The sequence below is a fragment of the Hyperoodon ampullatus genome (assembly GCF_949752795.1).
Source record: "Hyperoodon ampullatus genome assembly, chromosome: 12".
Classification (NCBI taxonomy): Eukaryota; Metazoa; Chordata; class Mammalia; order Artiodactyla; family Ziphiidae; genus Hyperoodon; species Hyperoodon ampullatus.
Genome location: NC_136925.1, coordinates 324,301 through 350,127, shown reverse-complemented (window position 1 = coordinate 350,127; position 25,827 = coordinate 324,301). Strand labels below are relative to the sequence as shown.

Sequence of the window (25,827 nt, the reverse complement as noted above, 5' to 3'; positions counted from 1 at the left end):
GTCCTCTCAAATGCTGCTGCTGCTTTATCAGCTAAGTTTCTGTACTATTCTAAATTCTTTGTTGTCCTTTCAACAATCTTAACAGCGTCTGCACCAGGAGTAGATTCCATCTCAGGAACCACTTTCTTTGCTCATCCATAAGAAGCAACTCCTCATCTGTTCAAGTTTTATCATGAAATTGTAGCAAGTCAGTCACATCTTCAGGCTCCACCTCTAATTCCAGTTCTCGTGCTGTTTCTACCATGACTGCAGTTACTTCCTCCACTGAAGTCTTGAACCCCTCAAAGTCATCCAGGAGGGTTAGAATCAACTTCTTCCAATCTCCTGTTAATGTTGATATTTTGACCTGTTCCCATGAATCAGGAATGTTCTTGATGGCATCTAGAATAGTGACTCTTTTCCAGAAGGTTTTCAATTGACTTTGCCCAGATCCATCAGAGGAGTCGCTATCTGTGGGAGCTATAGCCTTACAAAATGTATTTTTTAAATAATAAGACTGCAAAGTCTAAATGACTCTTTGATCCACAGGGCGCAGAATGGATGTCGTGTCAGCAGGCATGAAAACAACATGAATCTCATTGAACATCTCCATCAGATATCCTGGGTGACCAGGTGCATTGTCAGTGAGCAGTAATATTTTGAAAAGGAATCTTTCTTTTATGAGCAGTAGTTTTTAACAGTGGGGTGAAAATATTCAATAAACCATATTATAAACAGATGTGCTTTATTATTCCATTTATAGAGAACAGGCAGAGTATTTTAGCATAGTTCTTAAGGGCCCTAGGATTTTCAGAATGGTTAAGTGAGCCCTGGCTTCAACTTCAAGTCAGCAGCTGCATCAGACCCTAACAAGAGAGTCAGCCTGTCCTTTGAAGCATTGAAGCCAGGCATTGACTTCTCCTCTCTAGCTATGAAGGTCCTAGATTGCATCTTCTTCCAGTAGAAGGCTGTTTCATCTACACTGAAAATCTGTTGTTTAGTGTAGCCACCTTCATTAATTATCTTCCTAGATCTTCTGGATAACATGCTACAGCTTCTACATCAGCTCTTGCTGCTTCACTCTGAACTTTTATGTTATAGAGATGGCTTCTCTCCTTAAACTTCATGCCCAACCTCTGCTAGCTTCATACTTTTCTTCTGTACCTTCCTCTCTTCTCTCAACCTTCATAGAATTGAAGAGATTAGGGGCTTGCTCTGCATTAGACTTTGGCTGAAGGGAATGTCATGGCTGGTTTAATCTTCTATCCAGATCACTAAAACTTTCTCCATGTCAGCAGTAAGGCTGTTTTGCTTTCCTGGAGTAGCACTTTTGATTTCCTTCAAGAACTTTCCCTTTGCATTCACACTTTGGCTGACTGTTTGGTATAAGAGGCCTAGCTTTCAGACTGTCTTGGCTTTTGACATGCCTTCCTCACTAAGCCTAATCATTTCTAGTTTTTGATTTAAAGGGAGAGTCGTGGGACTCTTCCATTCACCTGAACACTTAGAGGCCATTGTAGGGTTATATTAATGGGCCTAATTAATGGGAATAAGGAGGCCCAAGGAGAGGAAGAGAGATGGAGAAATGGCCAGTCGATGGAGCAGTCAGATCACACATATTTATAGATTGAATTTGTGGTCTTATGTGGGTGCAGTTTGTGGTGTCTCAAAATAATTACAATGGTAACATCAGACCACTGCTCACAGATCACCATAACAAATACAGTAATGATGAAAAAGTTTGAAATATTGCCAGAATTACCAAAACGTGCCCTAGAATCATGAAGCGAGCAAATGCAGTTGGAAAAATGGCAGCAATAGACTTGCTCAATGCAGGTTGCCCCAAACCTTCAATTTTTAAAAACGCAGTATCCGTGAAGTGCAGTAAAGCAAAGCACAATAAAACGAGGTCTGCGTGTATACCAAAAGCAAACTAGTTTGAACTTTAGTGTCTGGCAGTTCTTCCAAACCAGTTTACTTTTGTAAACAAATCCCGTTCTTCTCTTAATTGCTCCTGAGTTCACCTATTCACTGCCAGCAGGGGCCATGTTCTTAAGGAAAGCTTCTAACTGACTAATTTTACCTCATCCTGAACATTACATATCTTGTTTACACAGTCCAGTACTAAAGGTCATGTGCTTCTCTGTAATACTGTTCAATGTGGTCAGAAAGTGTGCCAGCTCCTTAGGCTTCTGTGTCATAGGAGACATGAAATTAATAAAAGGATTTTTCTGGTTTCCATCCTTCCTCCCTGGAAATGAAAGACAGATAATCTTCAAAATGTTTCATCAAATACAGCAAACACCATTTAAAATGAGCAGATTCCACAAGGAAGTCCCCAGATATTTAATTAAAAAAAAAAAGGAGGGGGGGATGCTAGAAGCAGCGGTCCAGGATGATAAGCTAGTTCTGATGCCTCCATTTCCCCACAGCACTTATCAGATACTTAGAACGTAGAGCCACATGGGAATTTTAATGGTCACATAGGAAATGGGAGACCGGATCTTGGGTCTGTAAAGGCCAGGAGTTGGAGCTGAGATCCCTGCCTATGGTTTGACTCTTGAAGTCTTTATGATCAGTGAAATGGGAAGGCTTGAAAAGAAATCTGTGCAACAACAAAGGGAGATGTCAGGATAGTCTGCCTTGACCTTGTTTATGAGGTGATGGAGGAGAGGAAAGAGAAATCTCCTTTGAGAATTTGTAACCACAGTCTTGCCCACGTAAGAGTTGGGAATTCAAATATACATACCACCTATGTAGTCTTAGAAATCTCAAACCGAGAAATAAAATGGTCTCCCATTACTGGTTTCCCTGCCTGCTTGGCAGATTTATGTACACATTTTTAACGGTGGAACAAACTTTCAACCTAAAACCCTTAAAATTCCCACAGGGACATATCACCAGTTATTAGTGTACAGTAGAAAAATTAAACACACTTGAGGAAGCAAGTCAGCAGAAACAAAAGCAGAATTTCACCCCTTGGACTTTATTATTTGTATACAAGTAATTATAAAAATAATTATGAATAAAAATAATTATGTTTGAAGTGATTAGGAAAATAAGAATGAATCGGTAACATGAGTAAAGCAAGAGACTGCTAAAATAATCATGTAAAATTGAAAAAAAAATAGAACTCCTAGAAATGAAAAATGGAGCTGGTGAGATTAAAAAGTGCATAGCATGAATAGTTAGAATTTAGACATAGTAGAAGAGTTGAGTGAACTGCCAGACTGAGCAGCAGACGTGGAACAGAACGTGGTGCATAGAAACAAAATGATAGAAAAATATGCAAGAGACGCGGAGGATAGAGCAATAAGATCTAACACTTGTCATCAGATTTCCAGAAGGAAGTAGTAGTGAGAATGAGGAAGAGGCAGCATCTGAATGGCTGAGACTTTTCCAGAATTGGTAAATCACAGATCTCAGATTTAGCAAGTTCAACAAATCCCCAATCAAGATAAATAAAAAGAAATCCACACATAGACTATTCATGGTAAAACTGCAGAACACCAAAGACAACAGCCAGAGAGAGATAGGTTTACTAACAAACCAGTGATTAGTAAATTGACAGCTAATTTACTAGTGTAATTTACTAGCTGTTACTGCTGATTTACTAGAACATCAATAGGAGACAAAGAGAGCAGTATCTTGGAAGTTCTGAGGGAGAACAACTGACAACCTAAAGTCATTCAGTAACAAGGATGAAATAAAGGTAGTTAAGACTAACAAAAACAAACAGATTTATGAAACCAAAATCAGAAGGGTTGAGGAAACTGGGATTTCTGACTAAATTCTAATGGTGAAGAACTAAACCATAATGAATATTCCTTCTCCTTCTCACCACTTGGTTCAGGGAAGTGCAAACATATTTCTTATCCAGAATGAGAAATGGACTCTGAGATACTGTGTATTCATAAATTAACAGTTTCCTTTTTCACACTGTCTCTGGCCCTGGGATTGGCTCCTGAGGCTGCATGATCTGTAGAAAGAGCACAAGTTTCATAGAAACTAACATGGCTTCAGCTCTCATCTCCGCCTCAAATTACACTCATGAGCTGTTGATCTTCAGCATCAGTTAACAGATCCGAGTGTTTTTGCTCAGCAGTGAAATGGGGTCTAAGAATGAAACATCCCAAAGTCATTGTGAGGATTAAACGATGTTTGCTAACCACCGGATGCATTAGAAGCAACAGGTGGTGGGAATAGTAGAAGTGGTTATTGCTGTGGTGGCTACTTTTGCTCTTTTGCTCCTACAATACTGAGGCTGCTTACGTTTTCTATTCCTTTGTATCCCTATAATTATCAGCATGTGTCTTACCATGGCTCTGCTTCTGGGAAAAATTAAGTATTATCATTATTATTGACAGGGCATGTGAGAACATGTTTATGAATCTCTGTTTCACTATAAAGCCTTTTTGGATTATAAGTGTTTTGCTAGGATGAGGCCAGTAGCAGGTAGTGATGTGAGAGAACTTGCAAGGCATTAGGAAGCAAAGACAAGAATTTTACAAATCAGGAAAGTTGTTGACTGCAAGTAAATGGATCGGGTTTTTGGAACAGTAGAGACTTAAGATCCAGCAAGATACAGTCTGAACTCCAAGCTAACCAGAACTAGTAGATCATATAAAAGGGACAAAGTAACTAAAGAGAAAGGTTTAATGTGTCAAGAATGTTCATGATAATTAAAGTGAACGTTGTTTTAACAGTACCTCCTATGCCTTTCACCTACAGGCAGAGATTGATCCTTGAAGTCTGCTGGCATGAGACTTAAGGATAGAAACTATTAGATGGGGTGACCATGTAGTTATCCAAACTGGGGCAGATTGGAGAATGAATGGAGCCTCTATTAGTAGTTACACTGAGATAACAGGGGGCAGGCAGTAAACTGTAACTGTAGCAAACTAGAAACTATGTTCACTCCACAACTAGAGCTTCTAGATGAAATGGGAACATAAGTGTAAACAGAGATGAAGTGGGAATAGAGGATGAAAACAGATTAAGTAGGAATAGAGGGTGAAAACAGAGACGAAGTGGAAACAGTAGGTGGAGACTTGCTGACATGCGGATTTATAGGGGGTTGGGGGGGTGATGGATATACTGAAGAGAAATGTTATATATGGGCTTCTTTCAATACGAGATCCTTGACACCATCTTTTAGGTGGGGTGATCTTCCAGACCCCAGTGCAGGGAGGAGCCAGAAGTAGCATTTTGTAGGCATCCCCACAGCTGAGCAGTCCTGGGAGGACAGTTTTCCATTTATCTACTGGCTTCTAGGGTAGGAGTTATGATATCTGGGAAGAACACAGAAGAGCTAACAGTGTCAGAATATAAAACACATAATACTAGTGGGACCTTATCAAGAGAAGAATCAGTGGGTTTTTTATAATCCTTTGTTTAAAAAGTATTGTGGTTTGTATTGTGCTTTAGAAAGATATCAATAATGAATAAAGGGAGAAATTTTGCTTGAAAAGGTGAGCTTCAGTTATTGATTATTTATGTGGAACACTTCATTCTCTGGCAAAGATGACAAATGTTCTTTTTTGCCCTTTTTTGAGTCCTTTGCTGTCATTATTATAGCCACTGGCCACGTGTGGCTGCTATTAAGTATGGAAATACTCTCCAAATTGAGATGTGCTACAAGCGTAAAATACTGCATTTCAAGACTTAGGATGAAAAAAAGAATGTAAAATATCTAACAACTTTACATTGATTACATGTTGAAAGGACAAGATTCTGGATATATTGCATTAAGAGAAAATATATTATTAAAAATAATTTGACCTGTTTCTTTGTACATTGTTAATGTGGTTATTAGAAAATTTTAAATTATATTTGTGGCTTGCATTATATTTCTTCTGGACAGCACTGTTCCAGATCATAAATGCACTCTTAAAATTTTAATATATTTTTTAAATAGTCACATTTTCTTTATATATATATTTTTTATTGAAATATAGTTGATTTACAATATTGTGTTAATTTCTGCTGTACAGAAAAGTGATTTAGGTATATACACACACACACACACACACACATTCTTTTTTTTAGTATTCTTTTCCATTATGATTTATCATAGGATATTGAATATAGTTCTCTGTGCTGTACAGTAGGACCTTGTGGTTTATCCAGTTCTATATATAAAAGCTTCCATCTGCTAAACCCAATCTCCCACTCCATCCCTCCCCCACCCCCTCCCCCTTGGCAACCACCAGTCTGTTCTCTATGAGTCTTTTTCTGTTTCATAGATAGGTTCATTTGTGTCATATTTTAGATTCCACATATAAGCGATATCATATGATATTTGTCTTTCTCTGTCTGACTTACTTCACTTAGTATGATCATCTCTAGGTCCATCCATGTTGCTGCAAATGGCATTATTTCATTCCTTTTTATGGGTGAGTAATATTCCATTGTATATATGTACCACATCTTCTTTATCCACTCATCTCTCGATGGATATTTAGGTTGTTTCCATGTCTTGGCTATTGTGAATAGTGCTGCTGTGAACATAGGGGTGCCTGTATCTTTTTGAATTAGAGTTTTTTCCAGATATATGCCCAAGAGTGAGATTGCTGGATCATATGGTAGCTCTACTGTTAGTTTTCTGAGGAACCTCCGTACTGTTTTCCATAGTGGCTGCACCAGTTTACATTCCTACCCACAGTGTAGGAGGGTTCCCTTTTCTCCACATCCTCTCCTCTCCAGCATTCGTTATTTGTAGAGTTTTTAATGATGGCCATTCTGTAAAATAGTCACATTTTCTAATGGCATAGCCCAGTGTCAGGAATGTTTCTTCTTAATTTCTCATTGTTTTATCATGGTTTCTAATACTTTATGTTTTTAGTTTTCACAAGCACTTGCTGACTATAAAGCACTTAGAACCATAGATCAGTAGAATACTTTTGAGGTGGAAGAGGGATTCAGAGCTGTTCTAACACCCTCAGTTTAAAAGGGAAGATCCTGAGGCTTGTAGATATATGTACTTTCCTTAAAGGCTACAGTTATTTAATAGGAGAAGCCCACCATTGAGAGAAATCCTGGGTGCTTCCTTTTGTAAGGCAGAAAATCACCTCATTAAAGTTATCCTCTTTCAAATAATTTATTTCTCTTTGATATATGCCAGTGGTTCTTAACCTGGGTTGAGTTTGCTCCCCAGTGGACATTTGGCAATGTCTGGAGATGATGTGGTTGTCACAGCTGAACTAGATGCTACTGGCATTCCCGTGGGTAGAGGAGAGGCCAGGAGTGCTGCTAAATACCCTACAAGGCACAGGATACACTCCCACGATGAAGAATCATCCAGCCCCAAATGTTCCTAGTGCTGCCATGCAGAAACCCTCATATATGAATTAGTTTTTTATTCTTAAAAATGATGGTATTAGTGGCATCACTAATTGGGTGGGCTGGCTGCCAGCTGGGAGGTCAGCTTCTGTATAGTCAGTCAAAGTTCCCTCTTCTAGGAGCTACCGTTTCCTCATTGATAAAATGGGGACAGTTCGGGGCTCAAGTGGGTGGACAGAACACAAGCTCAGAGGCTCAGTATGGGAGAAGCAAGACAGTTACTAGTGGAGAGAAAGGGGCAGGTGTCATGATGAAGTGGACTTTACTGGCTGAGCAGATTTGCTTTCTCAGCCAGGCTGCCTTCATTTGCTTTTGTGCTATAGGTCCCACTGTCTGAGTGATTCCTGCCAGAAAGATATAAGGGACGGGTAATTAAAAATGGGGGGTGAGAAGTCCCTGGTCAGGGGGCAGATGCAGGCCTGAGCAGGAAGTGGGTCTTGCTGTATGATTGTGACTGGCCAGTGTTTGGTTTAAGTTAGTATTTGTTTGGTTTTCAGAGAGAAATGATTGTTCTTAACAAGCTTTAAAAAAAATATTTATTTATTTATTTGGCCATGTCGGGTCTTAGTTGCAGCACGCGGGACCTTTAGTTGCGGCATGTGGGATCGAACCCGGGCCCCCTGCATTGGGAGCATGGAATCTTAGCCACTGGACCACCAGGGAAGTCCTGAAAAATGATTTTTGAATGTGTGTATATTTGTGTATAGGTCATACCAAATAAGGAGGAGTGGTTAATCCCTCTGAGGATAGGACAAGAGTAGAAAATAACTAATACATTGGAGAATTGAATAAAAAATGACAAGTATAGACTTGAAAACAGAAAATACAAACTTCTAAAAATGCAGTATTTGTTGTGATTAGTTAAATGAATCGTGGAGAGAAAAACTGACCAGGAATAAGTAACTATATACTCTGGTACTTTTAGAACTTTTTAATCCTGGAATTTTTCAAAGTATGTGTTTGAACTATTAAACCTTTATTTTAATTCTGCTAGTAGACTACTTCTAGGATAAGGACTAAACTTCTGGGCCTTGAAGTTTGAGAGATGTACAAAACTTGAAGATGATTCAGAAGATACTGACAAAGATACATTAAGGAGAGTAAAAGAGAAGGATAATAATACATAAATTATTATTTATGTATTATTTAATAATGTATTTAATAATACATAAATTATTAAATTTTATAGAATTTGAGAAATGAGTTTATGACTTCGGAAACAAAACCAAGAATTAGGCCTCAGTTGTGTTATGAAGAGTTAGTTCTCTTTAGAGATGAGGAAGAATTTCTAGAGAAAAATGGTTATTAAACACATTGTAGAGAACCAGGGAGTCTTCTGGCCAGGCAAAGCAGTAAAGGGAACATGGGATGGTACACTTCGGATTTTGTGACTAAGATCCCTGGTAATAAGACGGAGCTCCTATCTGATGGTTACGTGACGTCGGCCTTTTGGAGTGAGAAAGGAAGATGGGGTATGTAGCTCCGGATAAATATGACATTCAGATATAAAAGTGCAGCATTTGTCTTCCTAGAATGTTTTTGTTCAGGGCCTCCTGACAAATGCTTACATATTTTCAAAATGTGGCTAAAATATTATTTCCTCAATGAAGTCCTTTCAAATTCCAAGTAGCAATGCCCTCCCTCATCCCTGTGCTTCCATGCCACCTTCTATATATCTCTTTTAAAACACTTATCATATCATATTGAAAAGACCATATTGAAGTTTCCAATTTAGTTTATTTAATTTTTTCAGTAATACATTCACATGATTCCAGAATGAGAAGTGCCATGGTCATACCTTTGTCTCCCACCTACCCTTTTCCCTCCTGTGCACAGATGCAGGTAACCGTGTTATTGTGTATCCTTCCAAATCATCTTTACGCATGTATAAGCAAACTGAACATGTAGCCGTATTTTCCTAACTTTTTATCCAAAGGGTTTCATATTGTGTCACTATCCCTATTAAGATGATGGTCAACAGGTATTTGTTAAATGAATGAGTATACTAGTAAGACAGGGTTTGTTTGTTTGTTTGTTTGCTTGTTTTTTAACTTTCCCCATCCCAGGGGATCCTTCTGTGGCTCCACTTAGAAGAGGTAAACTAGATTGGGGTCACAATTAAAAATTGTCACCAACCCTCTTACCAAAGAAGAGTTGAGTGCCGATAGATCACAGCTCCAGCCTTCTAAAGGACTTTGACCTTTCCAGAAAGCAGAAGCTCTGATCAGAGTAATGCAGTCTAACCAATATTATAAGAAAATGCAAATTTTCTTGGCCATGGAGCCAACCGAATGATGGAATTAGTTATCAAGACAGAATGTTAGATTTCTTGTTAGAGAGGAAAGTATCTCATGTGCCTAGGGTAACTCTGATGTAAATGTGCTTAACAGTAAAAAAAAAAAAAAAATAGCCTCTCTTATTTCTGTGACTCAGTTTTCAAAAAGAGTTGCAAAAGTACACTAGTGGAGTTTTAAAGATATTTTAGATCATTTAGGTAGATGTTCTCTTCCTACTGATACTTCTTGTATTAAAGAAAAAAAGACTCAGAAAAAAATGAATAACTTAGCAGGATCCATAAAGTTCTGACAGGTTCAAATCAATTCACATCAGACAGGAAGTAATCATATGGGATGACATATTTTTTCCCTAGAAACAAATACCCCGGGGACAAGTTTTCAAAATCTGAGCCTCTTAGATAAAAACAAGTTGTTTTACGTGATAAATGAGATTCATCAAACTGCCAACTATGTTGTACACTGAAACTAGGTTTAATTTACTTATGTTACTGTGAGTTTGCTATTTGTTCTAAGATATTGATAAAACAAATGATCACAACTGCAGCAGCAAAGACAGATGAAATTGTATGAAAGTAAGTCAGCAAGCAGGGACATCAGTGATCCCTTGCAAACTAATGACTAGATTTTCATCTGGTAGTTGAAAAACAAAGCTCATTTTGAGGCATAATTTAAATGGTTTTTAGGTCCTGTGTCTTTTCAGAAAGTATTATCTCTCACAATGACATGTTAAGAAAAATGGTGCTTAGTTTCAGGGGAGATGAAGTTTAATCTTGGCTTTGCTGCTAAAGAGCTGTGGGGTTCATTCAAGTCCTGACCTCTGATTTTCAGCCTTTAATGAGGGGAGCGGATGATAATTTGGTGTATGTTGTTGAGATCCCTCTCAGCTATGAACTTATTTCGGTAAAAAGGGGAAAATAAAAAGAATGGTTATCTGACCTCCTTAATCATGTGTATTTTATGGCATGTGAGTGAAGTGGTAGTAATTATGAGATCTCTGGTTGATTGAAAATCAGAACATAAAAAAATTTGAAAGCTTTGATATACATACTTTGGTTTCTTTTTCTACAAAACAAGATGATGCTACCTTAACAAGTAATGTCTGTCAATTTAGTTTACTACTTGAATATTTTGTGTTAGCTTGGCATTCTTTTTTTTTTTTTAAACTCTGGCAACTTGCTGAGGGTTTTATTTTGACATATGGTTATAAAACTTGTGGTGATCAAAATATAATATAGATTTGTGAGCTGGCTGCCATCCTGAAAGAAGACACCCATTAAGTTTTTTTCTGGCTTGTACCCCTAATGATTGATTGCACTGATATACAAGTGAAAGTCTTAACATATTTTCAGCATTTTGGCCATTTAAATTTGGAGTAATAATAATCATTTTAACTGCTCACCTAGATAGGAAAGATAATAAGGTGTCTTTCTTTGGGTTAATATGTATGTTTCATATATAAAGTGTAATCTAATAAACTTTGGATAGTTTTAACTAATTTAGAATATGATGACCAGGACAAAACTTGGGTCTTTATGTGCTTTCTCAAGAAATTAACGAAGATGTTAGAACAAAAATGTCCAAAGAAGGAGGAAAAATCCCAGTGAAATGGGAGACAAACACCTGCAGAAATGGCCTGCAGTCTTCAGAGATGAAATTTCTTACTTAAAGCACAGGCCATCTGTTTATCAGCCTTATTTCTCTCCTCAGGCCTTGGAAGAAAGCCCTTCAAGAAGAGGGCTGTTACCTTTAACTCAATAATATTAACCGATCTTCTCTCTAATGTTACAATATTCTTACCTAACTTTTTTTCTAAACCACTGTACAGACTATCATGCGGAAAAGAAACTCTTAAACGGTAAGTCATATACATTTATAGTAAAAAATGAATCATGTTCACATGACTGTGTACAATATTGCCTCACAGAATTATTTGGGGTATTTAGATATTTTTTATCCAAAGGATGTGTTTACTGCCTAAGCTTAGAGCATTTGGCAGAGAACTTTGTAGATCCCTTATTGCAGCCCTCCTTTTTTTTTAATCTTTTTATATTGATGTTTTTATTTTATAGGATAGATTTTTTTCAGGAGTGTAACTACTGTTTACATTCTTTTTTTATATATATCTTTATTGGAGTATAATTGCTTTACAGTGTTATTAGTTTCTGCTGTACAACAAAGTGAATAAGCCATATGCATACATATATCTCCCCATATCCCCTCCCTCTTGAGCCTCCCTCCCACCCTTCCTTTCCCACCTCTCTAGGGGGTCACAAAGCATCAAACAGCCCTGACTCTTACCATAATCCCTTCTATAACATCCCTGAACATGTGTTCATCTGCCCTCAGCTTGAATACTCATGGTGACTAGGAGTTCCACCCTCAGAGGCCAGGCTGAACATGTCCCTCCCTCAGGCACGGGGTGTTCTTCCAGTGTATACACAGATGCTGAGCAGCCAGCCTATTAATCGCCCCTCCTCTGGGCTTGGCGGCTCTGGCTTCCTCAGCCGTTCAGTATGACTTGGAATTATGACTGACACTGCTGCTAACCCCCAAAAAAGTTTGGTATGACACTTACGAAATGCACAGGGCTACTCTGACTGAACCGTATTACTAATGTATGTTTAAAAATTGGGTGTTTTTTTCTCCCTATTTGCACAAGAAAGTTATAGAAATTCAGCTAATAAGCTGGATTGCCAGATGAATTACCTTTTCTTTTTTAACTAGAAAAGATTGTCTTATTGTAGACTACTTTATGCAATTTGTGATGTAACACCTGAAGTTGTTTGTCTGATAGCATCACTGATAGTATCTTTGGAGCTCTTCCGTGTTCTCAGAGTTTTTGAAAACAATGAGAAAACCAGAGCCTTGAAAATGCGATGTTGAGGACTTCCCTGGTGGCTCAGTGGTTAAGAATCCGTCTGCCAATGCAGGGGACACTGGTTCGAGCCCTGGTCCGGGAAGATCCCACATGCTGCAGAGCAACTAAGCCCGTGAGCCACAACTACTGAGCCTGTGCTCTAGAGCTCATGAGCCACAGCTACCGAAGCCTGTGTGCCTAAAGCCCGTGCTCCGCAACAAGAGAAGCCACTGCAATGAGAAGCCCGCGCACCACAACAAAGAGTAGCCCCAGCTCGCCACAACTAGAGAAAGCCTGAATGCAGCAATGAAGACCCAATGCAGCCAAAAATAAATTAAAAATTAAACCTTAAAAAAAGTAAAAATAAAAAATAAAATTTGATGCTGGGGCACATCCACAAGAATGTCTAAAATGAAAAAAGACAGAACACCACATGTCAGCAAGGTGGTGGAGCAACAGGGCTCCCATACACTTCTGGTAGAAAGTGTAAATTGGTATGACCACTTTGGAAAACTGTTTAGCAGTATTTACTAAAGCTAAACATATACATGTCCTATATACCTACCAGAAATGTAGATGGATGTTCTTTAAGAATGTATATGTACATGTACAAGAACATTTATAACAGCACTATAAGTAATAGCTAAAAACTGCCCAAATGTCCATCAACAGGGAATGAATAGATTCTGGTATATGGTATGTTCGTACAGTGTAGTAATACTCAGTAATAAAAAGGAACAAACTACTGATGTATTCAGCATCCTGGATAAAATCTCAGAAAGCTCCAGACGTGATTTATTGTTTACTGTTAATCATGCTGATTTGACATTAACTGAAATACCGATAGAGCTGGACCAAAAAAGCCAGACCAGAAGAGAACATATTTTATGATTCCATTTTTTATAAAGGCCAAATGCAGGGAAAAACTAATCATGATGTTAAAAGAAAAGTGATGACCCTTGGGGGAGGGGCCCTGAGTGGAATGGGGCACAGGGAGGTGCTGGATACAAGAGTATGTTTATGCAAATTCATTGAGTAGTACGTTTATGACTTGTGTCCCTTTATAATATTTCAATAAGAAGTTTACTGAAAAGATGGGGGAAAAAAAAGAAAAATGCTACATGGATGAACTGTAGCTATTTTGTTTGTTTTTCTTTGTGAAGGCATGCTTCCCAAGAGCCAAGCGACAGATCCACTTGCCAAAGAAGGGCCAAGTTCTCCAAGGTATGCATTCTTGTTTTACTTTTTTAAAGCGTAATCAGTTCTACACCAAAATATACACGTTACAAAAATGGCTCTAAGTTTGATTTATTGCTTATTATATTAATTATGCTTCTTTGACACAAGAACTGTAGTGCCTCATTTATCAGGCATTGTTGGAGAATGAGCTGTTCCATAAATATGAATTTTTAACATAACTGAAGTTTAACCCATTTTAAACACCACAACTTTAAAAAAGAGCTATTTTTTGTGATTATAAAATTTACACTCATGGTAGAAAACTTGGAAAATACAGAGAAATACAAAAGAAAGTGATAAAATCAGTTGTAATCCCATCAACCCTGGATATAGACTCTTAATATTTGGTTTATTCTACACAGTTTATTCATGTCATACCTATTTCCATACTATCCTATTTTGATAATACAGTATTACAGTATATTCTATGATCAATTTCCTATGTCATGAAAGATTCTGCAAAAACATTTTTTGTCTGTATTCTATCATATGATGGAAATTGATCATAGAATATCCATAATTTATTCAACTATTCTATTTTTTGTGTGTCTAGTTTGCTTTATCAGTTTTTAATGGAAATCCTTCAGAATACATTGTACCCTGTCTTGTAAATTAAGCAATCCATGTATATTTTTGTTAATGATATTTCAGATGCCCTTAGGGTTATGTGTGTTATTTGTAGTCTTTCTCTTACCACCTTTCTCCCTATTGTGAGTCTATAACAGCAGCTTCCGGCTTTACTTGCTATACATGTTAAATTATTTCATATTCAATTTTAAGTTAAGGGCCTTAGGATACCTCCTAGCATTCACATTGGGGGCCTGTGTACAGGTAGTAAGTGCAAAAACAGAATCAATTTGATCAATAGCTATTACAAAACCGAAGACTTAGTTTCTCCTTAAGTTTTTACTGTTGACCATTAAGCTTCCTTGGTGAGTTAATTTCTTGAGGAGTAATAATATATTTGTGACAGGGAGGAGTGAAGGTAATAAGCATGTAGATTTTGTCATGCTCCTTCAGAAAACATGTTGTGTTACTGCTCTGATAAAAGGAATTTTAGATGTGTAACCTTTATAAAAAGTGCCTTGTCAAGGATGTTGTTTGTTTTTATCCGAGTTGGAATACATGGAAGTATAAGTATTTTAAATTGAGAAATAATTGCTTTATTATTTATTTCATGGTAACACCACTGATTATTTAGAAAAGAAACTTTACCTAGAGAAATATATTTCTCACTGTAGATTTTGAACTGTATGTTTTAAATCATGTATTTATTGTGTCATATTTTATATTTTTAAACTGTATATATTTTAAAATTATATATTTAATGATTTAATATATGTTACTGCACATGATTATTTATTCTTTTTAAAATGTTTTACAGCTATGACTGGTTCCAAACAGACGCTTTAGTCACCATTGTCATATATACTAAACAGAAGGTAAACACATTTTTAAGATCAGAAAAAAACAAAAAGGTAAATAATAAATGTTAGTTATGCGCAGGTGTACTTTTCTAAGAGCTCTTCTTTTATTAACTTACAGCAACTCTGTGAGGTAGATCCTTTCGTTACCCCCAGTTTACAGATGAGGAAACAGAAATTAAGTAATTTACCCAAAGTCACACAGTAAGCGGCAGATCTAGCATTTTGAACCCAGGCAGGCTGGCTCCATAGTATATGCTCTTAACAACCATGCCATAGCATCTTAGGGAAAAAGTAGACTAGGAAGAAGCATATTTTATGTGCTCTTCTGTGATTTTTTTTTGTTTAAGCATGGATAACGGCCGTGAGAGTCCAAGTTTAACTTCACCATACAAACTAATTTCCTGCACTTAAATTGGAATTCAAGGGGCAGGAGAGACTGTACTGCTGGAGCTTAGTATGCCTAAGCTACTAACAGGGTTCAGTTAATGCCCTCTGAAAACTAAAATTAAGGAGTTAATTCATTCACTAAGTTTTTATTGAATCCCTGCTTCATTTTCAACACCATCGTAGAATTCAGGAATCTAATGATGGGCCAGATTCATAGACTGAACTCTCACTCAGGCTTACAGTCCAGCTGGGAAATCAGATAAATAAGCAGGCAACTTACAACATCTCCAGACACATCCTCCAGCAACTGGCAAGGTTCCCACACTTGAGGAACTGTGGAGATTTAAAGACAAGTTCTGGCAGCTAAGAATTTCTGAGAACTCATGCTACTTCTGTAGTAACAGAACCACATCTGAGCTGGTGAGTGCCTCCTACTCCTGCAGCAGGATTTGATGGCTCCACAGGAGTGACCAGCCTCTGCCTGAAAGAGCCAAGAGGCCCAGAGAGGCACTGCTTGTCCCGCCTTCCACTGCCTCTCGGTATTGTCTCCTAACCAAACAGGCCTGAACCAAGAGGACAGGGCCTGGCGAGGTTGGGGTCTGTGTGCTCTCATTGGTGATATCAGTGAAGTGCAGAGGATGGATGATTAAGGGAAGGGGGAAGGTTTCCACGTGGAACAATGTATTCAGTGTATGGTGTAAACGATAGGCACCAAAATAACTTGCACCAAAGCTATGTAGAAATTAGAGACATCTAAAAATTTGTTAGTGAATTTATTATTATTATTATTATTTTGATAAGCCGAGCCTAAGAGGTTGTGTTATTTGCACAGTGTCACATAATAGTGGAAAGATAAAGATGAACACAAATATCTTGGCTTCTTGTCTGATTCTAATTTTTTTTCCAAATTATTTATTCAACAAATATTTGAGCACCTACTCGGTGCTGAGCAATATTCTGAAGACAATATTCTGCCCCTTACACTTAGACCTTAAAGACGAGCGTGTAAGGTAGACATTAAGCATAGACAAATGCATAGTTAAAATTGTGATATATACTTTGAAGGAGAAGAACTGGGTTGTATGAAAGAGCAAAAAACAGGAATAATGTTTATTTAGCTTGTGGGTTCTGTAAATAAGTACCATATGAACTTCCACTGATCAGCTTAAAAGTAGAGTAATAGGAGTTTGGTGAAAAGTTTACTTTTTAATCTTCCTCTTTTCGATTTCCATTTAAGGATATCAGTTTAGACTCAGTAATAGCTGATCACCGGGATGATTCCTTTAGAGCAGAAACAGTTATCAAGGATTATTCATATCTTATACATATTGGTAAGTACCTTATTCTGTATTAGTGGAAACAACTTTTGTTTCCTTTAGGTATAGTAGTTACTGGTGTAGAGTCTCAGTACCTATAATATTTTATGTGCCATTGTCATTTTGGTTCGTCATTTTTGATCTTTTTTTCCTGTTATTTCTTTATACTAAGGAAAGCGCTAGCAAATGGCAGTACAACCTCACTTTTCCCAAGTTTAAACAATTAGGTGCGATCAAAATCAATAATCGTATGAAATACTTGTTGGCCCAGCTTTGTAAGACTCTGTAACTTAATACCTACAAGTAAATCTCCGAAGGCCTGCCTGTCATGTGCTCCCGCTGAGTAGACATCACCAGGCGCTGTTCTATCGGCCTGTCTCTTGCCAGCCGCAAGGTTATACTGTACCCCTCGGCTGCCTGTCCCTTCATGGGCAAAGACCTACCATACAGTTCACTTCTGTCTGTTTTGAGCGGTTACAGATCTATCAGGGGAAAGAAATCAGGACTAAAATCTAGAATCAAGGTAGCAGATTCTTAATCCATTTCTCACCCATGATGACTCTAGGAGTTCATCCTTTTCTCCTTTAAAGAAGGTAATGTTATTCTAGTTAGAAAGTAGAAATGAAACAAACCAAAACAGCAAGAAGAAAACTGTATTTTAAGCACACATTCTTATGTAAAGAACGTTTCATTTACTTTTGCGAAACAGAATGAAATTCTCCAGGCCTCAGATGACTTGCGATTCAGCTCATGGCTTTACCATATTAATGAAGGACCTTTAGTTCTGAATTTGATTGGAGTTGATAAATGTTTTTTCTTTCTTATTTTCCCCCCATTCATTAATCAACCTCAAATCTTAAACATTTCTTCTAGAAATACATGCTACCCTATTTTTTGCTAGCATAAGATCTAATATATATTGCCTCTTAGGGAGAGTTTTAAACAAAAACTCAGATGTCTAGAAAAGTATACATTATTCATTAGCTCTGTCATGATTTTTCTTTAAGGAAGACCTCTGTGTCAGCATTTATTATGTTTCAAATACTTCATGGCTAGTTCTGTTCACACTGTAGCTAACTGTATCTTGCACACATATAAACAACAAACAAAAATTCCACAGTCAAAAATGTGAAACCCCTGGTTGCTAATATTAGATCGAAAGGACTAAAATAATGCCGAATCTTAAGTTCCACGTAACTATATTAACACAGTGAACTTTAGAGCAGATGTTTGTAAAAACACTTCTTGCATCTCCCCCTTCTGGAATGAGGTTCCATAATAGCAGGGATTTTTCTCTTTTACTCACTGTGATAACTGTAACACCTGGAAAGTGCATAACAAGCATAGATGCCCAATTATTTTCTTTTTCAATAACTGAATGAATATTCAACTTAGAGAACAGTAAGAAAGGAAACGCTGAGCTAGACCCAGTCCCGGCCTGTATTCACACACGCACGTGCACACCCTGGAGTATGTGTGTTTCACGTGCTATCTCTCCCTGCCTTGCTCCCTTCTTGGTTTGTAGCATTGTCAATCTGGGACTATCCTTGCACCAGTGTGGGTTATCCACCTGTGGGCAATTGAGTATTTACTCCTTAATTAATAGGGAGAGAAATGGAAAAATTGAAGATACATATTTAAGCAATTTGTCTCAAAACATTGTATACAGTATTTTGGTTGTGTTCAGTTTCTTTCTTTTGATTTCTCAGGATATGTTTGAGAGATGTGAAATGGTGCATGAAAGAACCATTTAAATGATCTTATATGGTGTTTCTAGACCATAGGAACTGAAGTTGGATCTTAACTGAAATTTTTTTTTCTCCAGCCCTAAGTCATGAGATTCAGGAAGATTTTTCTGGTAAGCTACCCAAAATAATTTATCTATGTACATATACACACACACATGGGGGGCGTGGACAGCATTTGTCTTATTCATTTGTATATTTTCATGTTGCAGACAAGGACATGATGTTTTCTATATAAGCAAGTACATTAATTTTTAATGTACTCTTTTCCCTCTGGTTTCAGTTCCCCCCACGCCTTTTTTCTTCCCCCCCCTTTTTTTTTTTTTTTTTTTTTGCGGTACGCGGGCCTTTCACTGCTGTGGCCTCTCTCGTTGCGGAGCACAGGCTCCGGACGCGCAGGCTCAGCGGCCATGGCTCACGGGCCCAGCCGCTCCGCGGCATGTGGGATCCTCCCGGACCGGGGCACGAACCCGTGTCCCCTGCATCGGCAGGTGGACTCTCAACCACTGTGCCACCAGGGAAGCCCTCTTTCCCCTGTTTCATCTCATCTCTTTGCCCTTTCCTTTCCCTCTCCTTAGAAAAAAAAATCCTGTCCCCCTTCTTCCTTCTGGCCCTCCTCCTGACATGCAGCTTGTAGAAATATACTTGACCAGACCAGACAAATTTTTCTTAGGTGTATATATTCACATATTTAATATTGACAGAGCACATTAAATTATGACTATTTCTGCATGTAAATACACAAAGTGGATTTTACACAGCTGTTTAGCAATAGAAGACTCATCAAAGAATGGTGGTTTCTTGTTTTTTGTGTTTAGCTTTATTGAAATATAATTGACAAAATTACAATATATTTAAAGATTTAAAGTGTACAATGTTATGACTTGATAAAGGTATATGCTGTGAAAAGATTCACACAATCAAATTAATTAACACATCTATCACCTCACATATTTACCTTTGTGTGTGTGTGTGTGTGTCTATGCGTATGAACACAAGTTCTGTTGTCTTAGCAAATTTCAATTATACAAGACAGTGTCATCAACTGTTGTCACCATGTTATTCATTAGATCCTTAGACTTTATTCATCTTGTAGCTAGAAGTTTGTACCCTTTTGTCAAGCTCTCTCTATTCTCCCCTCCCCCCACCCCAACTCCTGGCACTATTTTGCTACTCTCTGTTTCTATGAGTGTGACTTTTTTTTTAATTCCACATATAAGTGATACCATGCACTATTTGTCTTCTCTGTCTTATTTATTTCGCTTAATATAATGCCCGCTAGATTTATCATATGTTGTTGCAAGTGGCAGGATTCCTTCCTTTTTTTAAGGCTGAATGATGTTCCATTCTATATTCATATATACATGTGGTTTCTTGTTTTAAAGTACTGTCAGGGTACCTTACACCGGTTCTATACCTTCCCTTTTCTTTATACCATAGTAAGTTCTGTAAATTGTATAAATTAAGCTCTTTAAAGTCAAGGACTTCTTATGTTTGTTAAGTTCAAATCAGTGCTCATTGAATTGAATTTATTTGATTAACCTGTGTTTAAAAGTTGTTAAATTGCTACTGAATTATGTGTTTACAGTGAGGAAGGACATTGTTTCTAAAGACAAAAGGAAATATACTTTAGATCTTTAAAAGTACATTCAATTCATAAAATTTAATCAGTTTTAAAAGTTTATTTTATTATTGTACTCGTGTATTCTAAACTATTTTAAACATTCAAAAATAAAAAGAGAATCTAAAAGATTTTTAATTATCAAAGATTGACATGCACTTTACTGGGATTCATTCTCCTGAAGCTTTTTCTATGTTTATTAGGCTCAATATTGGTTTACTGAATTCACTCATAAGAACCCCTCAGATCCCAAGAAAAGTTAAAAGAGTATAAATTAAATTTGCTTTTGTGGATCCATTCAATGGCTAATTTGTATATTTAAGTTTTTGTTTAAGCTATGTGTTAATTAGTTGCCATGGCTGTATTTGAGCTTGTATGAAAACTAGCATTATGTATTAGTTTGGCCCTTGATAAATTAATTTGAAAGACGTTAATCTGAATCTAACATAAACTGGATTTAACACCATATAAGGCATAAACAATTTTGATGAACATGTACACAAAATTTTATTTATCTCACAAATGCTCAGTGTCATTCATATCTGATTGGGACATTTGGGTTGTTTGAGAAAGATTGGTTTAAAAGTAAAACCTTATATTTAATATCAATTAATACAAATGCAATTTATCTTCTTTTCAGTGCGAGTTGTTGAGAATGTGGGAAAAATAGAGATTGTCCTGAAGAAAAAAGAGACTACTTCTTGGAAATGCCTTGGTCATCCCCTGGAGAATCATAATTCACTTATTCCAAAGAAAGATACAGGTAGGCTGTGCTACTTACTATTTTGAGTCCTGGGTTAATGAAAATGTTGTGTCAGTGGCTCAGTTGTATCCGAGTTTGGATGGCCACTTGCAGTGAGCCAAAGGGTCCTTGTATCTCTCTGTATGGAGTTGAAAGGGACATTGTGTCTTTATCCTCTTTTTTTTTTTTTAAGCAGAAATTAAATTTCTGACTCTGCTATCTAATGTTTAGACATAACAAAGGTCATTAGGTAATGATACCTAAATGTAGAAACCCACTCAAACTCTTGTCCAACCATTCACTCCTTGAGGTTTTTTTTTTTTTTATAAAAGGTACAGAAACAAGTTAAGTTTGTGCCTTGTAGGCACATCTAGTTTTTTTCTGTTAGAGAAGGCACATTTACTATCTCTCTGCTCACCTAAACCAGTTTCTGAGTTTATTCCTAAAGGATGATACCATTCATTTCCTTCCTTTCTTTCTTTTTTAAAGCTTTTTATGTAACTATAACATTTATAGGCAAAGGTGCATATTACAAGTGTTCTACTTGATGAATTTTCACAAAGTGAACGCACTCCATATTTTCTCTTTGGAAACTGGTAGGATTTGCCTCTTCCAAGTGTTTTGAAATTTCACGGTTTGATATACCGTAATGGGGGTTCTGCTTTCAACTTCTGTGGCGAATGTTCATCCTCTTTGCTAATATTTCCATTATGGAAACTTAAGACCCTCAGGCCTGGGGAATACTGATATTTCTTCCCTCCATGGTCTGTTCTACTTTCTAGAAATAGTCTTACTTTAAGCCTTCTTAACCAGTTCTCTAATTAGCTTGTCCTTTCTCTCTCATTTTCAATTTTGTCCTGTTCTTCTACTTTTTGGGAGATTTCTTCAGCTGCGTCTTCCAGCTCTGCTGTTGTGTTACTCATTTCTACTCTCATATTTTTAACTTTGGAGAACTCTTTTGATTTTTGTTCCTTTGTTTTAGCATCCTATTTTCTGTCTTCTCTTTTTAAGAATTATAGTGTTTGAGAGTTTTTGTCTCCCTGTGTAGCCTCTGTTCCTACAGTTTGTTTAATTTGGTCTGTCTTTCATATTAGATGCTTTCTTTGAAGGTCTGCTGATCCTTGCCCATCTGCTCGTACTTCAGGGTGGAACTCTAAAAGCTGACTGGAAACTCTGTGCATGTGGGTGTGGCTTGTTGACAGTAGTATTTACTATGTGGCTGGATGGTTTCTTCGGGAAAAGTCTGATGCCAATATTTTGTCAGAGTCTCTAGGGTAAACAGTCTTCTACCTTGCATCCAGCATTTCAGAAGTTATAAGGGAAAAGAAGGCTGGGATATCTGTAAACTTAATTTCCTTTTTTTTTTTTTTTTTTTTGCCTAGTATACTATATTAGTCTACTAAGGCTGCTGTGAAAAAGTACCACAGACTTGGTGGCCTAACAACAGAAAGTTATTTTCTCACAGTCTGAAGGCTAGAAGTCTGAGACTAAGGTGCTGGCAGGGTCGACTTCTCCTGAGGCCCCTCCTTGGCTTACAGATGGCTGTGTTCACATGGTCTTCCATCTGCGTCCCTACTGCCTCTTCTTATAAGGACGTCAGTCACATCGGATTAGGGACCACCCTAATGACCTCATTTTAACTTACTTTTTAAAAGACCCTGTCTCCAAATATAGTCACTTTCTGGGGTACTGGGGGCTATGACTTTAACGTTGAAAATTGAGGGGGACACAGTTCAGCCTATAACATATACCCAATCTAGAGACCCTTTGTTTTGCCCTCTACGGAGAGAGCAAAATTATGATACTTTGCCAGAATAGGAGAGAATCAGTCATGTGGCCGTGTGAAGTAGGGGAGGACTTCAGAAAGCGGGGGAGGAGGTATCTAGGCTTCTTCAGTGAACTTTCTTCCAGAAAATGGTTTTAGCTCTGCCTTCACTCTGATCCTAGATACTTGGTCCTGCCAATTTCTGAGCCTCAAAGGGATCTCATATTACAGATGGGTTGATTCTTGGCTTTTTGTTTGTCTAGCTTAGGATTTAGCTTTATGGAGTCTACTGAGTCAGTTACCAGTCGTCTCTTTGCTTTGTCAGCTCCCAAACTTCTGTTGCTTTTTTATTTCTGTCCTTATTGTCCTTGCAGGCTAGGCCTTAAAAAAAGAACCACACACACAGAAAAAAAACCATCTTTGCTGTTATTTTAGGGAGGGGTTAGAAGAAACTAACTGCATGTATTCAGTTTAGCATCTTTAAATATTTAAAATTATAAAAATATATTTGTGGATAGTATTTTAATTTTCAGAAAAATATCACATAGCTGTATTTTGAGTACACACTGTGTGTAGAAGGCTATTTTAGGTATTGTGGTATGAAACAAATAAAAGGCATCAGAAATTATTTTCCCAGGCGGAAGAAAGAACATACACAAACATGAGACTGAAGAATACTTGTATCAAGAAATAGGCCAGTAAGAGCAAGTTACATAGTGTAAACTTGAATGTATTGTAAGGTTACCTTAAGTGAACAAACAGATGCAGATGAATTTGACCTTAAATGACTCTCCATCAATGAAGGAGGTGAATATCAAGCAATGTTTTGAAAGTGGCTTTAAAGAAACCCAAAAAAACTATGAAGGGCTTTCCAGGTATCATTACTGGGTACTTATTGTGCCAGACCTTTTGCAGGTGGTAGAGAAAGAAAATGTAAGCTACATGTGGGAAAGTTCAAATAGAGCCATTTTCCCATTTTCTCAATTGTGTGGTATAAGGTAGGGAGAGAGAACATAGAGGAATAACTGAGTGATGTAGCAGATCAGAAGAGAATAGGTAAAAGACTGAAAATGAAAAGAGATATTATTAAAGTGAAATCTGTTGCCCTGAAATTATCCGACTCTCTAGTGATTGGAAAATCATAGCAAACCAGGTAAAAGCTAAGTCCTAGAAATAAATGAGACTGAGAACCCAGGCTGACCTCCATTTAGAAATAGAATGAACATTGCTCTAGTATTCTATAATTTCCTGAGGCTTTCCATGAACTCTTTCATCCCTGCCATAAATTTTGGCTTGAATCATGAACCATCGTAGTTCGCTTTAGCTTTCTTGTCTGAAATTAGAGCCATGCATATATTTTTCAGTGAATTAGATTTTCCACTTTGGAAAATGACTCAAAGTTTAGGGGATTTTTTTTTTATTTGTCTGACAGAATTAGCATAGATAATTTCTTCTTCGTCCTTTCTCTTCCTTAAATCATGACAAAAACTATAGATTATTTTCCACACTAGCAAAGCTGAATACTTACATGATCAGAGTATTATGATTAACTTGTTGTCAGTAGCTTCAAATGTTCAGTCTATCACGTAGCTCCTTGGTTTTCAAGGAGGTTTTCATGCTGGCTTCCTCTTACTGAAATTTCTTAGTTTAAAAATTTAAGTTTGAAAATAAGCATGTAAGTTGTGTGTAAGTGCACTACCTTCTCATGTCAAATCTAAAATTTACTTACACAAAAGATTCAAATGTAGCAAAGAACATAATCAGAGAAGAGAAAGTACTTTGTTTTTACCTTTAATCCAGCTGTAATAGTTAGTAAATTAAATTATATGACTGGAACCAAACTACCATTTGTAACTTGGGTGCTTCCAATTATTTTCTTCTTCCCAAAGATGAATAGATGAAGATTATGAGTGTGTAGTTGTGTGTGTGTGTGTGTGTGTGTGTGATGACTAACAAACTTGTGTCTATTAAGAGTCAGAAGCTAATAGATAATTGGATTGCTACTTCTGTATCCAACCTAAAGTTTATTTTAATTGTGATTGCCTTTAATATGGGAACTTAGATCACCAGACAAAGGCGGTTATACAGATTTGCCAACAAACAACTCAGTAAATGAATATTGGGATCCAAAATTATAAACAAGATTTTAAAAAATTGTGTCATAATTGTGATATGTCAGCAGCTGTTTATAAACCTCTAGGTTAAATATATATAGAATCTATAACTGTCTTTATAATTCAAGTTGAACTGTATGAAGTCACTGATATTTATTTTTCAACCTAGAAAAATGGCAGTTTCTCATTATTTGAACTATACTTTCATCAGGGCTTCCTAACTGCTCACACCATATGCGCGCGCATGCACACACACTGAAGTACTGTCTGTAGGTGTAAATGTGCTTGTCAGCACTCTGTGAGCAGTCACTTAATGGAGGCTTCCTGTGGAGCCTGTGATTCTGCAGGCAAGCTATTCGCCGCCACAGTGAACCACAGCTCTTGTTGCAGGGGTAGAAGGAACGGCCCTCACCCCTCCCCTCCCCTTCCTTGCCTGCGCATCCGTGTTTCTTTGCTGCCTAAAACAAGCTTCAGAATTACTGGAAAAGAAGAAAATACTGGGGATAGCAAATAGAAACTTCATTGTGCTTTGTTCTCTTAAATTGTCTGCTCAGTCCCGCAGGTGTAAAGTTGTTGCTTGCACAGTAACTATAAGATACTTTGGCATTTTGCTGTCTTCTTCTTATTTCTAGCGGAATGGCCTGAATATGAAGAGACACAGAATAGATGGGGCAGGCTGTAAATGAGTAAGAAATTATTTACTATATTAAAAGGTAGAATAGAAGAAGTTTAAAAACTTAGAATTCAGGCAGTTCAGGCACTTCAGTGTATAATGTTGCCTGAATTATTAGTTATGGAACTGAGGAAAAGTGATAAGCACAGAAATGTTCAAATCTAGTGACAACCTTGCTATGATGTGGACCCCATTGTCTAAGGGCCCCACTGAATCTAGTCTTGGAGAAAGAGCTTCCTTTCTCCTAATTTAATGCTAATATTTAACTCTATAAAATCCTCACTTTGAAAGAAGGATTCAACTCACATCAGTCTAGGTGAGGTA

The 25,827-nt window shown here is 37.3% G+C and overlaps 1 protein-coding gene across 1 annotated transcript in view; it reads left to right on the top strand.

Annotated features, from left to right (window-relative positions):
- LOC307061336 (cytochrome b5 reductase 4-like) overlaps positions 1-25,827 on the top strand; it is a gene marked incomplete at its 3' end in the record, with an annotated part of 85,142 nt that overhangs the window by 34,582 nt on the left and 24,733 nt on the right. The window contains 8 exon segments of the mRNA XM_079716411.1: positions 9,074-9,087; positions 9,090-9,162; positions 11,443-11,472; positions 13,638-13,698; positions 15,098-15,155; positions 16,765-16,858; positions 18,669-18,701; positions 20,850-20,972. Coding sequence (XP_079572537.1) covers positions 9,074-9,087; positions 9,090-9,162; positions 11,443-11,472; positions 13,638-13,698; positions 15,098-15,155; positions 16,765-16,858; positions 18,669-18,701; positions 20,850-20,972 — 486 coding nt within the window.